At 36.7% G+C, this 17,630-nt stretch overlaps 1 protein-coding gene across 1 annotated transcript in view; it reads left to right on the forward strand.

Moving 5' to 3' along the window:
• The window catches only part of LOC122145671 (pyruvate carboxylase, mitochondrial-like), a 188,882-nt gene extending 178,158 nt beyond the window's left edge, over nt 1-10,724 (forward strand). The window contains exons 19-21 of the mRNA XM_042760830.1: nt 4,307-4,555; nt 6,738-6,878; nt 8,509-10,724. Coding sequence (XP_042616764.1) covers nt 4,307-4,555; nt 6,738-6,878; nt 8,509-8,760 — 642 coding nt within the window. The 3' untranslated portion in view covers nt 8,761-10,724. The remainder of the gene's footprint in view (nt 1-4,306; nt 4,556-6,737; nt 6,879-8,508) is intronic.
• The last annotated feature ends 6,906 nt before the right edge of the window (nt 10,725-17,630 follow it).

The raw sequence follows: 17,630 nt of genomic DNA on the forward strand, positions 1-17,630 counted from the left end.
GCTCTTTTAGTTGTACTGAAGCACACAAGGGAGATGGCCGCCGCAACACTACAGGGGGTAGTGCAGCCTGTAGTTTGCACCCACGCAACGAAGGTTGACCAACCTGCTGTCGTGACATGACACCTGCACAGAAAAGCTCCTTTGATAGTGCTGACTCATTCGACACATGATGCTTGGCAGGAGCAGAACGATAACACCGCTCGGCTCCAAAGCAAAAATCTGATTATGCGCTGCACTGGCTGCCTACTTATTCTCATGCTGTGATCAGCATCAGCTGGATGCAATAATCGCATGCCAGTGTGCATTGGCTCGTTTAGTTTACACTCAAAGTGGATTGGTCTCTCTGGTGAGATTCCCAATTTGTCGCTCACCAACGTGACGTTGAGAGTGACCAACTGAAAGGGAACGATCAGTTTATCTCTTCATAAGTTGTTTGATGTGTTTTAAAATGTAATTAAGCAACAATCTACGACTTCTTTGTATTGACAGACAAATGTCTGGTGATTAATAACTGGTAATATTTTGGTGGCACCTTTTTTATCTAGGCTTATTGATCTTTCCAGGAGCATTGTTTTAGCACATTACATCAGAATGACAATGCATACACTTAGAAGGGGACAGATGATGCAGGAAAAAAATAGCAAATCTCATCTCCTTCTAATCTGTGTCAACAATGTCAAATATCACCTTTCACCCAGCCCAGAAACCAGTGTAAGGGGAAACAGAAGCTCTTCTACCAACTCCTAGTAACTGCTATTTTCTGAGTTATGAAATTATATAACCTCTGACAAGAGTCCATAAACTTTCCCGCAGTTTCTCCCTGTAAATCACCTGGTGAACCATATTGCACCATTTCAAAACTATATAGCAGAGAGTCTGAGTGCACATGCCAGCAATCTTAGAAAGCGTCTTTCTCCACCATATGTTTGGTAGCACAATTGCTCGCACAGTGGTTTATGTTAATGACATAGCAGATTAGGAATGCATAATGGTATGCTTTTACTTACAATGAAATAAGTGCAGTTCAAGTCTTCTCCTTAAGCTCCTTGCCTTACCTCAGGCTTGGAAAGCTAGCTTTGTAGTTTTTTCACTCCTTTTGCATAGCTTTACTGTCTTTTTGTGTGTTAAATATTTTCACATTGGGACTGTATATACATTCCCTGGAATTAGATTTTAAAGTGGAGAAGAGATAAAGACCTTTCTTTAAAAGGATAGTTCACCAAAGCATGAAAATTCTGTCATCATTTACTCACCCTCATGTAGCTCCAAACCTGTATGATTTGTTTGATGAAAACAAAGAAGATATTCTGAGAAGGGAATATATATATATATATATATATATATATATATATATATATATATATATATATATATATAATAAATATATATATATATATAAATAAAATAAGTACAGGGATAAAAGTTTATAGTTTGAGTATAAACACTTATTCTCTACAGTACAGTAGCAATCAAAATGAAAGTATCTTAACACTTGTATGTATTGTAACGCTTATCCTCTTCCGCCAGGAGGTGGTGACAACTGCCCGTTTAAAAAAAGTATTTGTCATTGAATCATTCATTCAAGAGATTCCAATTGTAAAACAGGTCTTTATGAATTGAGACACTGACTCCATATCATTTAATTTTAAATTTTATTTTATTTTATTTTTTTTCCAAAAGAATATATTTTTTAAAGACCTAAGCAATGAACACTTTGTCGGAACCACTATTAAATTGTTATTTTGTTTAGTTTTCTAATCTTTTTTTTTCTTCAGAATCGTGAGAGAATTGTGATCTTTTTTTTCAGAATAAATAGAGTAATAGAGTAGAAAAGAGTAAATGATCATAGCATTTTTATTTTTGGGTGAACTGTTTATGTAAGGATTAGCTTTAGACGGTTTTGATACAGAAAGTCTGTATATATTTTGGGGAAATGCAAATCTTGTACATCTCGTGTGTATTATATAAAAGCACCTTTATAATATTAATAATGGTCTTTTACGCAGATATTTTGGCTTTTGGATTATTATAAGAATGAATTTGCAATTTCTGCCACTGACACATCCAGGGAGGACTCTGAGATGTCTTACTCTATTGCTAAAAACAAACAGCCTCTTAGTTCTGAGGTTTTGAGATTGTTATATATGAATCACCAGCTTCACAGAAGTGAAGTGAAAAAATAAATAAATGCTCCTGTGGAATCTCAAGTGATGGAGGAAAAAAGATTAGAAATAAGGAAGCACACGTGTGAGCTTCTTTACCCCAAAGCTAGCTTAGACAAATAAGCTTGCATACAAACACTCAGACAGAGTAACTGAGTCACAGAACCGCAAAAATAAACCTATAGGATGCATCAAACAAAACGGAGCCCATATGGCCTGAAATTAGGACTCAACTCCTCGTAAGTGGCAATTTATTCAAAGTTAGGTGGGTTTGGACAGCAGGCAACCTTTTCAGCTATTTTATCTGAAAAACAAAAAGGGCTGCTGAGCATTTTATGAGCTGATCTGTTTTGTTTTCTCCCTCTCTCCTGCACCAGCCCTTTTGTGTAGTCTATTCACTTTGCTCCCGTTAGCCACCAGACTGTTTCTCAGTGCAAGTCCAAGGACCGTTTTTCAATTCGTTGTCACTGCTGCAAAACAAAAAGAAGAAAATAGTGTCACTTGGTTGTTGTTGCCTTGCCAACGCCAAGAAATATAACAAGTTTTTGTCCATAATGAATTGAGTCATTTTAATGGCATATTGATGGTGTAGCTTCTCCTTTGCAATTGACCTATTTGTCAAAGTGTTTCTGTCTTTGTTCATTAACGCCCACTCTGACTGCACTAATGATGTATTTAGTATGTTTGAGCTTGCAAAGTCAGGCACTAGCCAGAGGACAAAAACATTTTAAGATAGTGAACGGTGCTATTGTTGATTAATTTGATAAATATTTATGCTTTTTGGTGATGGAATCCATAAACAATCTGTGCTAGAAATCTCAAAGTTGCAGGAGTGATTCCAGAGAGATGTGACCCATGACCTGAAGACTGACTCACATCGCTCTTTAGGTCTCTTGTTCTTGAGCTGTCAGAATCTAAAACCTGGATTGGCTGTCATGAGGAAGTCATTTCACTCGACAAATTCTCCTTGGCCATTCTTCAGTTTTATTAGAGGAGTAGTTCAATAATAAAAAAAAATAAATAATAATAATAATAATAATAATCTTTGTTTGCTTCACTAACGTAAATTTGTGTAGAATATCCTTGCCACTGTTCATATCATGAAAGTGAATCAGGAAAGTGACGGTGTCAAGCTCTAAATTAAGTAAAAAAAAAAAAAAAACCTTGCTCCCCAAGTCAGACATTGCTGTTTCTTCAGTAATTACAATGAACATGTCAAGAAGATCTTGGAAGGGTTTGTGTGACAAATATATGACAAATATTTCAGTTTGGGTGAACTCCCAGAGTTAGTGAAGTTCTGCTGGTACTCTGATTGTTTAACCAGAGTTTATGTCCATATGCTGTCCAAAAAAACAAAGAAAGAAAAAATGCAAAAATATTGTACTCTGGTATACAACAGTATGTCGCTGAGGCAGTATCTTTAAAGAGACAACTTTATACCCCTAAAAGTAGTAATATGTGCCCTACTATGAACCATTTAGTGGTAAATAAAGTACAAAGATTACCGTATTTTCCGGACTATAAGTCGCACTTTTTTTCATAGTTTGGCTGGTCCTGCGACTTATAGTCAGGTGCGACTTATTTATCAAAATTAATTTGACATGAAACAAGAGAAATGAACCAAGAGAACACATTACCGTCTACAGCCGCGAGAGGGCGCTCTATGCTGCTCAGTGCTCCTGTAGCATACCCCTGAAAACATTAACTGAAAACAACTGAAAACTGTTAACTGAAATATTAACTTAAAGACAACTGAGAAAGACTGAATGCAAACAAAATGCCCCCCAAAAGAAAATCCTATTCTGCAGATTACAAACTGTAAAATATGGTAAAATATGCAGCCGATCTGATAGGTTACAGGAGCACTGAGCAGCATAGAGCGCCCTCTCGCGGTTGTAGACGGTAATGTTTTCTCTTGGTTCTTGGTTCTAAATAAATGCGACTTATAGCCCAGTGCGACTTATATATGTTTTTTTCCTCGTCATGACGTATTTTTGGACTGATGCGACTTATACTTAGGTGCGACTTATAGTCCGAAAAATACGTACTCTTAAAGGCACTGCCAGAGTGACAAGCTGCTGTACCCCTAAAGACAGTTTTTAAGTTTTTTTCTGGGATTGTAAAAAGCTTGATGTTTCTCAAAGGTGCTCAAGTCAATGCCTCGTATTGAAGGTCGTCCTGGGGCTTCACTTCCACCAATGGACTTCGAGGCTCTTGAGTCTGATCTGCGAATGGCACATGGTGATGAAATAACTCCTGAAGATGTGATGTCGGCAGCCATGTACCCTAAAGTCTTCCAGGAGTTCAAAGAGTTCACATCAAACTTCGGCCCAGTGGACTGCCTTAACACTCGCCTGTTTCTGGATGGCCCCAAAATCGCAGAGGAGTTTCAGGTGTGTCACAATAATTACATTTACATCAACAATTACATCAACTGACTTCGATGATTTGTCTCTTTTTATTTATTTATACAGTTCTGCTCATATGTTTACATACCACTTTCAGAATATGCAAAAAATTGTTTAATAATTAAATAATAATTAACTAAATAAGTAGGATCATGATATATTTTGTTTTATTTAGTACTGTCCTAAATAAGAGATTACCCATAAAAGTTGTTTACATATACTCCAAATGGCAAAATAATAATTGAATTTAAGAAAATTATCCTGTTCAAAAGTTTACATATCCATGAATCTGTGTGTCGTTTACATCCAGAGGGTGTAAACTTTTGAACAGGATGATGTGTACATTATACTTATTTTGTTTAAAGATCATATTTTTTCATTTAGTACTGCTCTTCAGAAACTACTTAAGATACATGTTTTCTAGAAGACAAAATAAGTACAATTTACCCCGATCATCCAATTCAAAAAGTTTACACCCCCAGCTCTTAATGCATTGTGTTCTTGAGCATCAGTAAATGAATTCACCTTTTGTAATAGTTCTATGTGAGTCCCTCAGTTGTGCTCATTGTGAAAAGATGCATCTCAAAATCATACAGTCACTGTTGGAAAGGGTTCAAATATGCAAGAGATGCTGGAAAACCAAAGAATGTTCAGGACCTATACTTTTTTCTGAAGAACCGTGGGCAGTTGAACCGCTCAGGGACTCATGAACAGCTATCATAAAATGCAAAAACAGTCATGGATCATTCAGGTAATAACACACAGTAATGAGATTACAGGGTATGTAAACTTATGAACGGATTCCTTTTTTTATAAATTCAGTCATTATTTTTTCTTGTGGAGTACTGTATTTGGAAACATCTGTTATGTGAAATAGCTTATTCAGGCCAGTTCTAAAAAAAAAAAAAATATCCAATTTTTATGATCCTTCTCATATTGTGCAAGGGGTATATAAACTTATTAGCAGAACTGTGTATTTTTCACTGTGCCTTATTTCTTGTACTAATTTATTTCAACTATATTTCACACTGCTAAATTTATAACACTATGGGATTTGACCTTTTAAGCTTTAGCCAAGAGCCTGACTGCTCTCTCACCGAGAGATTTGCAAAATTAGATTTCATGTGTCCTCAACTAGCCTCCACTTTCACAAAGTTTATTAGCACACTTTATTGTGACTGTGGTTGTAAAATTGATTAGCACAGTAAGATTGAATAGCATGCCTCTTTTGTGTTCAAAATATATTACTTTGAACATCTAGGCTCTCTTTGTGAAGTCAGATAAACAATAAATGTTATTTTACAGCTCTAATTTAACTGAGAGTTTAACATTGTAATGTTCAGTGAGAGTATTTTTTTTTTTGCTTTATCCATGCTAGTTCATGAATAATCTCCAACTGGTACGACTGTATCTCTATCCAGCTATGCCCTACGGTGTTTCTAAATGTGTTGATCGGAGCTTAGCCATGTGTTTGGCTCCTAAAACCCAGTTATGAGTGAAGTGGGTGTTACATGGCAGGCATGAATGTGTCTCAGAGTCCTACTGCGGGCAACACGAGAACTGAGAGCACCAGATGCAGGACTCGCATATCTGATCACGCTCTGAGACAGAGACAGAGCAAGAGCCAGACAGGAAGTGCAACAAATCTACCTACAGAGTCTAGATTGAGAGTTTGCTTGCATCTGTTTGCTTGCAAACCAGGTCTCTCTGTACCCTTTCAAACTGAAGTAGATTTTCCTCGGTTAACATGAGTAATCGCAAATTTCTCAGGGACTGACGTTATTTGGCGGCGTGTTTCTCCACCCAGTAAAGCTGTCCAAATGAGATGTTAGTCGTGGCTGATTAGCGTAGATTAGCATGAGCTATATCAAGCTGTCACTGAGGCGAACGCAGGCGCACCCCAAAATAGCATCCCCTCCACAACCAAACAGCACATGGTACAGACCTAATGCCTGTGCCCAGAGGCCTGTGCTAATCACTCATCCCTTAATCTGCCTAGGTGTTTTTTTTTTTTTTTTTTTTTTTTTGGCCAATTGTGCTCGGATCAGGTTTTGTTTGTTTTTCAACTCAATCACTGCATTTAATTTCTCATGCCTACAGTAGTTTCTGTATTCGCTATGTTTTTTATTTGCTATGTTTTTATGACTCTGGCTCTTTCCTCTCACAGGTTGAGTTGGAGAGAGGGAAAACGTTGCACATCAAAGCCTTGGCCTTGGGTGACTTGAACAAGTCAGGTCAGAGAGAGGTGTTTTTTGAACTCAATGGCCAGCTACGTTCAGTCTTGGTCAAGGATACAGCAGCAATGAAGGTAGCTTTTCACTGTTTATTTTCCTCCCTAGATTGGTTTGTTTCATCACTGAAAAGCAATTATCCTGACGCAAACAGTACACTCAGTCATTCAGACGTGTTTTGCGAATGTTCCCTTTTCTCTCTCTAGGTGTGAATAATTTCTGTCATAAGCTAAAAATGATCTTGCTCTTGCTGTCATTAGCGTTTATCACTTAGAGGCAGCAGTGTTAAAAAACATCTTTTAAATTATCAGGAAGCACAGTGTACGTTTTCATTACAAGTCAGTTGTGCTGTGTAAGAACTTTATGTCAGCCACGGACACAGCAATTGTAACTGTGCCACACTGCTTGTAAAAATATAATTTGGTAGATAACAGCATGAACTGACAGAGCTGAAGATCTCACTTTCTTTGCCCACACATAACACATCATTTTAAAGATGATTCATTCATTATAAGATATTCTCTCTGGCAACCAAACATTCAAATAGTCCTAGCCTGGAAGATGGTTTCCTCTCTTTGTAGATGCTCTTTTTGTTTATTATTGTCTTCTTTGGCTTAGTATGGCAAACCCGGGTCCAAACACACTTAGTGTCAGATAAGTAAGAATGATGACACTTACTCAGCATATGCTCAGAAGAGCTCTCCTTCTGCCTGAACACAACAAGCAAGAGCATTTCTCCTCATGACACATACAGTTCATTTTTGCAGGTCCAACATATTTCTTCTGCTATCTAAAGTTTTGGTACCTTTGAAATTAAATTTAAATCTGATTTATCTCTAGACTGTTTGTTAAAAGTTAAGATGAATGACACATGCTAACACTGTTCGCTGGTTTCTGCCTTATTTATCATGGCTGTGAGGTTGGGGGAGCAATAGTTACATAACTCTAGTTGTGAAATAAAAATAAATGGATCTATCCAATATGCAGTTAACATTATTTCTGAAAGGGAAAATGGCGGTACAAACAATAATATTGTGAAATATTAAAATGCCATTGATCTTGTCTTCAGTGTCACATGATCATTCAGAAATCATTCTATCCATTATCCACCCTGTTATGCAGTGCGGTCGTTAGCTAATTTATTTGAATGTGAAACTTCCAGTTCATTAGCTGCTTTAGGTTAAAAAAAAATAAATACATTTGAAGAATAGCAAAGTGCAGTAAATGTTTGCGCTACAAACCAGTGTGTTTATGATTATTGTAAACCCATTATAATAATACAATGACAAAATACCAGTTTGCAAAGTAAAGCAGTATAAAGGACTTTTTTTGTACAGGTGAAAGAACTGGAAGCAAATGAGACTGGAAGTCTCACACTTTCTGTTACTATGTTAAATAGGGTGGATACTATGGCACAAACTAATTAGTAGTATTAAGTATATTAAAAATATAAATTATTAACGCAGAAATATTATTTGTTTGAGGTGTACTCTTATTTGAGAAACAGTGGATTAGTGTTGCTATTTTTCTTTTTCTTTGTTTTTTAATTAAATTTAGTGTTATGATCTTTCTCATTGTAAATATTTTAATGGTTCATTTTCTCTTATATGTTTCTTGTAGCAGAAGATGCTGAAAAAAATGTGAAAAATGTCTCCGTTGCCTCTGGTCTCCCCTGTAATCATCTCATTCTGCTTTTTGCTCCACCAGGAGATGCACTTTCACCCTAAAGCCTTGAAAGATGTGCGGGGACAGGTTGGAGCCCCCATGCCCGGTAAAGTGGTGGAAGTAAAGGTGAAGCCAGGCCAGAAGGTGGAGAAAGGTCAGCCTCTCTGCGTCCTCAGCGCCATGAAGATGGAGACAGTTGTCAACTCGCCAATCTCAGGCATCATATCCAAGGTGCACGTCAATGCCGACAGCAGCCTGGAAGGCGATGATCTCATCCTGGAAATAACTGAATAAAGTTTAAAAGCTACAGAGGTTAAAAGTTTCTTTTATATAAAAAAAAAATAAAAATGTAAGAGCAATCTTGTAATTTGGTGGACTGATGGTGTCGTAATTAGTGATGATTTTGATATATTTCTAATATTTCTACTAATGATATATTAAAATGAACAAGATTCATTAAGAATCCAGATGACAGTAATTTTTATGCATCTGTGTACTGAATGGGTTTTGAAAGAGAAACGCTGCAAGTTTTAAGTTTGAAGAGGAACAGCAGTTTTACATTAATGTAATGTTAGTGGAGCGAAAATTCAGTTTTAAAAATGTCTGAAATATTAATATCAGCCGATATTCTAGTAGATGCACATTTAGCATGGTGTTGTCATAATAACGTCATTCTGCACATCTTTCCAAAGCAATAAAGTTGAGTAATTATGAACCCAGTTCGGATGCATAGAAGCAATTAACAATAATCAAAGATTCAAAACCAGCCATTATTTTGGACTAGTTGATTATAAGGAGTGTGAGTGTAGCTAATTCATTGTGGTAAATGTGTGTAATAATGTTTTTGAACATTTCCGCACAACAAATCCCTTGTGATTTCTTTCTTCTCTCCTCATGTCGCTCATCCTGCTCTTTTTTTTTAATCACTCTATCACCTTTGCACCAGAGGAGCACTCAGGTTTGCACTGCCACTATAAGTGAACAGCAAGTCATTACACAAGCAATAATGAAGTAAACAAATGCGAAATGAGTGTCTGTGGGGCAGCGAAGAGAAGCTTCACTTTACAAATCTTTCGGAATGTTTTGCAAATGTAATATGTTTACATAAATCCCACTTAAAGAATGCTCAAACAATGTGCTTTCTCATTCAGCAGAATGCTTTTTAAGACCATTTTAATGCTTTAGAATAGGAGACCGTAATTATGGGTTTTTAAATATGGGTCTATCATTGGTGCCATTAATAATGGAATGGTCTTCAGTCTGTGTTATTAATGATGTGCTGCACAAGATATTTCATACTTGACCTTGAAATAAGCCTTGATTATAGTTTCATATAGAAACCTCACTGTGACATTTCAAGGTGGATACGAGTTGAAATTGGGATTCACAATCGGAAATCTGCAGCAATATAGGGTCCAAAATAGAAATGGTCAAACCGATTAAAAAGTTGATGCAGCCTGAAGAGATCAGAGGACAGGGGTGATTGTATATTGAGCTCATGGATGCATTCAGTTTTTCTGAATCTTTTGGCTGGCTTATCAACGGCTTAGTGCAGAGAGGTAGAGCTGTCTTCCATTGTGATACAATTTCACAATGGCTTTTCAATATATCATATGACTTGCACATGATTCTCACAAATTTTGAGCTTGTATTATTGTGTGCTTTCAGTGGGAGCCTGTGCAAACAGCATGAGTGCATGTATGACATGATTTTGTGTGTATGCATAAGAAAGCCAGAGATGCATACAGACACCCACGTGTTACCAGGGATACATAAGACACACGCAAAATGAAGTAGTGTTCACTGAAGCTGTTCAGTTAAACATTAAACTGCTTTATGTGTTTGTGTATTTTAAAAAAATGGCACTGTTTGATGGTTTCTGCCATGTTTCGATGTTTACAAGGGAACAACGGAACCAATAAGAAACTCAAATTCTCTGTGTGGGTGGAGAACTGAGAACTTTAGCAGGTCTGTCAGTTGAGGATTTCACTATTGAATCAGAATAAGTGAAGCTCCAAATGCTTTAGTTTAATCATTTAAATTGTGATAGAAATGAATGTTTTGTTTGTATTTTGATGCCATTCCGTTTAAATTGTACACTGCATTTACATGATTTTAAGAATGTTTATTTTGTTTCCTGCTTATCCTTAGTTCTAAACTTTGTCCAGATGGTTGTTGCTTTGTTGTAATCATGTTAGATATATGTTTAATAAGGATGGAAAAATAATACAATAAATTAAAGATTTACAACAAAAAAAAGCCCTCACATGTGAGTGCTTTGTTAGTAAACACACAGTGTTTGATACACAGTGATTTGTGATAGTGTAAGTGACGAGCTAGTGTACTCACTGTACTCACATGTAGGCCATTAAAGACTATGCCTTTTACAATTTGTCACAATACAATATTTTTAGGTACAGCTTTGAATATGTAACAGATGTTAATGCAAGGAGAAATGAAGGTGATGGTATATACTCAATATGAAACATCTGCAACCCTCAACATAATAAACTGTTAACCTTATTGTATTTTAGGGTAAAAATGGTACAGTATTTAATGTTGCATCAATTCTTAACTGTAGTTCACTGTTCTTCACTGATGTATCATTGAAAATTTCACTCATGAATTACATTAAATTGCTTTTTAAATAATTATAATACCCACAAACTGTTAACATTTCTGATAGTCACAAAAGCAGATGTTTTGTTGTTAACTGACTCTTCTGTGGTACGTGACCTGAAGGCTGCCATGTTTGTTTCGGGAACATTTATCATGTGACTGATCACTTGTCAAATGCAGCAGACAAGGAAAAAACAAGTCAATTTCATGCTTTTGAGATCTGTTGTTGTTAAAATATTTACTATTTTAAAGAAATAGTAACTCTTTAGGAACAAATTCTCACTATTAAAAAGTTGCCTATTTACATGCATATTATTGATTGTTTATTAGTACTTATAAAGAACATATTAGTGAGACATATGTCTTACAACTATTCTTTGATTTTTGAGATTGCATCTATCCATGCCGAGATAATCTTCTGAGAACCTCCATGTAATCTTGCTACTGAGAGCTCCATATTTGCAATGTCCATAAACGACTGCATCAAGTGAGTCCATGTTAGAGAGTGTGGAGGTTTCCAGCGCAAGACGAGCATTTTTTTAGCAGTCCACAGAAAAACTATTTCTTCTAAGTTAGAGAAAAAGTGCAAAGGGAATCATCAGTTAGAAGCAAAAGTCTCGGGCAACAAGCTACCTCCAAGTTCAACATGTCCTTCAAAGTCGTGGAAACCTGTCTCCAAAATTTGTTGACTTGAGGGCAGTCCCAAAACATATGCATATATGTACCTATGCATCCATTAGAACAAAAGTTACATGAGGGGAGGTGGAAATCTTCATTAGATGATGCTTCCTGTGAGTGAGATACATCCTATGAAACATCAGTCAATGCAGTTAATGAATTAACTGATGATTAGGATTTTTAGAGAACCGTTTCACAAAAGCCCACAACAAACCCCAACATATTCTACAACCCACACCAAAGATTGGCAACACACTGCATGATTTTCGGCTGTCCCAGACGAAAGATTGGCATCATGCCATCAACAATCGTGGCGATTTCTATTATCGTGGCTCCTAATCGGTGGCCCTGTGTCGTATAGTGAGAGAGGTTCAAAGATGGCCATTGTCACAGTCTTGGGACCAAAGATAGCCTACAATAATTTTCTGGCAGTGTCAGAAATTCAGCATGATCATCACACATTGTGTTTGCAGTTACGACCCATGTTTACTGACTAACCAATAAAAATGCGACATGAAATTAACGCGACATGGCACTAAAACATAAAATTGCTTACCTCAAGCTCTTATTCCTTCCTCTTTCGCCGCTTCCACTTTTTTCAGCACACATAAAAACTACAACTGTCAAAGTGTGATTCATTTTGCTCTTTATGTTTAGCACTAGCACATGCTAATGACGTTTTATTCTTCTGTAGAAACGTGCATCATAGCCTACAAGTCAATAGGTGTCGTCATCATCATACAGTCTACATGCATGTCGTACCCAAGTTTATTAGATCAGTGTCGTACAGTGTGACCAGCGATGATCTTATGGGATTGCTAAAATCATGCGGTGTGTAGAAGGCTTTTAAACAAGCCCTATTAATATCTCTGTACCAAATATCCTCGATTGGGAGCCTTTTATAAGAAGCCTCCAAAAACAACATATACAACAATGAAACCATACCCTGTGTACCCTCATATGTAAGGTGAGACAAGGAATACTAGAGCCCCAAGGGACCCCATGTGTATGCATGGCAGATCTTAAGCACAGATAAAAGAAAAAGAAGTGCCTGTTAAATTATATTTTGCACGTAAATCATTGAAGGACTTTAAACCATTGTTCCCCTGAACATCGGCCGAAACATTGATCCGTTTATCACTCCAATCAGAGAAAACAAAAGGTTTATTACCTGAAAGAAGTTATTACAGAATAATGGGGAATGGGAATGCCAATTATGATCATTATGGGAAAACTTTGAAGCAGCCCTCCAGATCGAAAGAAGATATGACATTACAGGACCTAATCGTTGTTTCACATTCTTTAATGGAATGTTGTAATAGATCAAATCCTGTAATCGATATGGTAGAGCCAGATTAAGTTCAATTGGTTGCCATGATACACTCGAATCAGGATTCAGCCACACTGTGAGAGGGCACAAGATAAATGCCCAATGATGAAGCTTAAAGTCAGGTAGTGCAAGTCCGCCAGCATCCTTGCAGCGCTGCAATGTTAATTATTTTCTACAGGGAGACTTGCCATTCCATATGAATTTAGAAGTTAATTTAGCAAATTAGACCAATAATCTAAAAGTGGTGACAGTGGTATCATAGCAGAAAAAAAAAATAATAATCAAGGTAATATATCCATTTTAATTACTGAAACCTGGGCATGTAAAGATAAAGGTAATGACCAATGAGTCATGTCCATCTCTATACAATTACATGTACCCTGGAAATTTTTCAGCTATTGTGTCTAGAGATGGAAAGATATCCACACCCAAATATCTTAAACTGGTAATCACTGGAATAAAAGATGGTAGAATAGAATTAACAGATAAGTGATTTAAGTGCTTCAATGCAGATTTGTTCCAATTGATCTTATACCCAGAGAATTGACTAAAAGACTTAAAGACTGACAAAATATGATGGATAGACTTAGCTGTATCACTCACATATAACAGGATGTCATCTGCATATAAAGAAATCCTATGTGAAGTGTTACAGAATGTGATAGGACTAATCAAAGAATGAGCAAGAGGCTCGAGAGAGAGAAAATATGAGTGGCGAGAGGGGGCAACCCTGACGCATCCCACGTAATATAGAAAACTTTGGAGAGGTGATGTCACCTGTCTTGACCACAGCAGAGGGTTTGGCATATAGTAGTTTGACCATACTGATAAAGTCTCTGCCTAAACCAAAGCATTCCAATGATGACCAAAGGTAATGCCATTCAAGCAAATCCAAGGACATAGTTGCGCATGATATGTCCATTCCACTAGCCACGTGTATAATATGCAATAGCCAGCGAACATTATCAGCTGCAAGGCAAGATTTAATAAAACCAGTCTGATCATTATGCACCAGTTTAGTCATGAATGCCTCTAAATGAGAGGCCAAAACTTTAGCGAACAATTTCACGTCACTTTTAAAAAGAGACAACGGTCAACTGAGTCAGATCTTTGTTAGGCTTAGGTAACAAAGCAATGATAACCATTCTAGTACTGTTGTTAAAATAACCCACTCAAACGGAATGATTAATCATATTTAAAAAGGGCTGTCCCAGCTGATCCCAGAAGGAAAGGTATAATTCAGAAAGGTTTCCATCCCATCCAGTAGACTTATCCCTCTTCATAAGTGTAAAAGCATCCTTTAACTCATCCAAAGAAATTGGATTGTCCAAGGATGCCACCTCTGTTTCAGAAAGACGAGTAAGGGTCAAATCCTGAAAAAAGTTATCACATAAAGTCTTACTGAAGATCAAATCTGACCTATATAAATTCTTTCTTAATTCTTAATTTGTTGACAATTCTCTAGCCTATTTAATTTTGCCTCAAGAGTGTTTATTTCTTTCACTCTAGATTTATTTAGATGGGATGCAAAGGAAATAGAGGAGGTATGTATACAACCCTTAATAGCATCCCAGAGAAAGCGGGGATCATCCACCAATCCAGCATTTACCTCTTTAAACCAACTCTTCTTTGAGCATTGCACAGAAATCTTTATTCTGTAACAGTGTGGTATTAAAACGCCAATGTGATACCTTAGTAGGTGCAGACACAAGAGAAATCTTGGCTGAAACCACGCTATTATCAGATAAAGGGAATGTTTTTATATCCGCACTGTGTATTTTTGAGTATGAAGCATGAGATATAAGAATATAGTCCAGTCTAGAATAACTTTTATGTCTAGCAGAATAGGAGGTGCACTGTCTTTATAGGTTGGAAAATTACTCAAATTAATCACTTAGGCTAAGATCTGACATAAATTTGCATAAATCAACAGATGATTGAAATTGCATTGGGTAATTTTTCACAGAAGAATGATCAAGAGACATATCAACTGCTGCGTTCATATCAGCACCAATGATAAGAAAACAATCTTGAATACACTGCGAGGTTGCAGTAAATGCAGGAAGAAAGTTTTGATCAAAATGGGAAGGGGCATAAATTGAAATAAATGCAAAATTCATACCCGTAATAACTGTTTTTATGTACGATACTCTGCCTCCATCACAACTATATCTTTCAACAGTGTTAAATGGAAGCTACCATTTTTACACAACCAGCGTGCCTCTTGATTACTATCCAATGAAGAAGAAGCAGGAACTAAAAAGTTACTGCTCAATACACGAAATTAAACAAAATAGCTTAATGTTACACTGAAAGACAAATTGTGATGTTTTGCCCACGTTAGATAATAAGTCTAAAAGGACAAATAAAAAGAGGAACGAGAAAGAAAACCTTGAAGACAGCATTGTAAGTAATATCAGTTTACCCTTTCTCACAATTCCTGGCCCAGCTGTTCAGAAAGTCCTCCACTTCCAAAGGGGAGTTGAAAATGTGCTGAGTCGAACCTCGCGTTAATTTCAGTTGTGCAGGGTACATCAAGAAGGTCTGAAAGCCCATTTTCTGCGACTGGTTAGTTACCTCCATGAATGAAAAGTGTCAGTTAATGGTGAACATGCTATAGTCCTCAGCAAATCTAATGTCTTTACAATCCACCTTGATTGGAGATTTCCTGGATGAACGGAGAATCGAATCATGATCAGTATAGTGAAGCATCTTCATAATGACCGTGCGGGGCCTGCCAGATTTTTTAAGAGGGCCTTTGCGATGAGCTCTCATGATCTCCGGTTTGGCCTCGGCCAATGAAGGGAACCATACAGGTAGAGATCCCAAGATTTGTGGATTCATAATGCAAACATTATTCCTGCGGCTCCGATCTTCCAAATCTGCCATCTTTTCCTCGAGGTTTGTCAATATGGCGGCTCTTTTCATAGTTTTTCTCTGCTTTACCGACTCAGCTGCTCAGACTAGAGTATCGGTCACACAGTTCTCTCAACCCCATTTCAACAACTGGAAAGCTCTGTCCTTTAATGTCTCTGTCTTGCAAAGTTTTAAACTGCGCTTCAATGAACTGCTGCTGTTTTTCCATTGCATTGGCAATCATGACGGTGAGGGACTCTTCCGTCTTGTCTGCCTCGAGTTCATGATTGTGTTGTATTTGTTTGGTGTCTGATTTACCTTGACGAAAGTCATACTGTTGGTGCACCATGTCAAAACGTAAAACAAAATGTTGCATAATTGGCAAAAAGCCCTAAATATATAATGAACATCAGTGTGGTTAAGTGGAGCTGAAACACTATACTGCCTTCATGCTCACAGGCCACATGACCCTCCGAGTTTATTGATAGTTGATTATTTATTAATATTGAGAACAGGTCCCCAAATTAATGCGTGACCAGATAAATATTTGAGGTTTTTCCTGTATGTTGCTTGTTAAATATCTATGTATAATGATAATATTGTATATGTATCGAACTTATAGTACAATCTATTATTTATTCAAAGAAAAATTATTCTTCTGGCCAAGAAGGATAGCTTTCTCACTGTTAATATTAAACAGCACAAGAGCAAGTAACAAAATCAAATGTTTAAGTGACCTTGATTTATGAGCAGCGAATACAGAGACAATCAAAAGTGTATATGAAAAAGTTTAATAAATGGGACTAGGTATAACACAGCTAAACTAAGCATATATGTAGGATTATAAAAGGGTAAAAGCAGAGGTGTCAAGTAACGAAGTACAAATACACTTTCTACTCCTTACATTTGAAAAATAGCCTCGTTACTCCTATTTCATTTCGATTTGTTTTCATTCAAAAAAAAAAAAAAAAAATAAAATTAAATAAATAAAAACCTATCCAGATAAATCGCGCCATCCGGATGAAGTGAATTTGATTGTGGTTGGATGAGAAACATACCATTCCGACACCTGATCCATCGCACTTGCACATGACACAAATCACATCACACTCCAGCAAGGACATAGCCAGTGTTGGGTTCGTTAATCAAAAAATATATTTCTTAAAAGATATTATTTCTTACTACTGGCTGATTTATCAAATGGGTGCTTTCTCTTCTTCGTAGTTCGGTAGCGAGACGTTTGAATAAATTGGCGTTTGCGATTGACAACGCAATTGACAATGTTGTGATAAGTAGGCTATACCAACTTTGTAACTCGTTATCCCCTCGTTCAACTTTTTTAAAAACATATCTCGAGAATTTATGGTGGCTTTTTCCCCATCCCACTGCCTCTCATGTTTTTAAATAAAAAATGTATTGTGTGATTGGCTTTCCGCGCTTTGTATTAAACTATGCATGCATACATGATGCTGTTTTGTTTATAGTTGTTTAAGCAACTTAATTATAATTGGTTTATAAACATTATTTTAAATATTATTCACTTAACAGTCATGTATTCTAATGCTTGAATAAACGTACATTAGTAATATTTTGCTCATTGCGCCCTCTTGTGACCTCAGGAGAAAAGCCAAAAGCTTCTCTTCACCCTAACTGAAATTATGCATTTTAAATTTGAATATAA

Source organism: Cyprinus carpio, chromosome A7, assembly GCF_018340385.1.
Source record: "Cyprinus carpio isolate SPL01 chromosome A7, ASM1834038v1, whole genome shotgun sequence".
Classification (NCBI taxonomy): domain Eukaryota; kingdom Metazoa; phylum Chordata; class Actinopteri; order Cypriniformes; family Cyprinidae; genus Cyprinus; species Cyprinus carpio.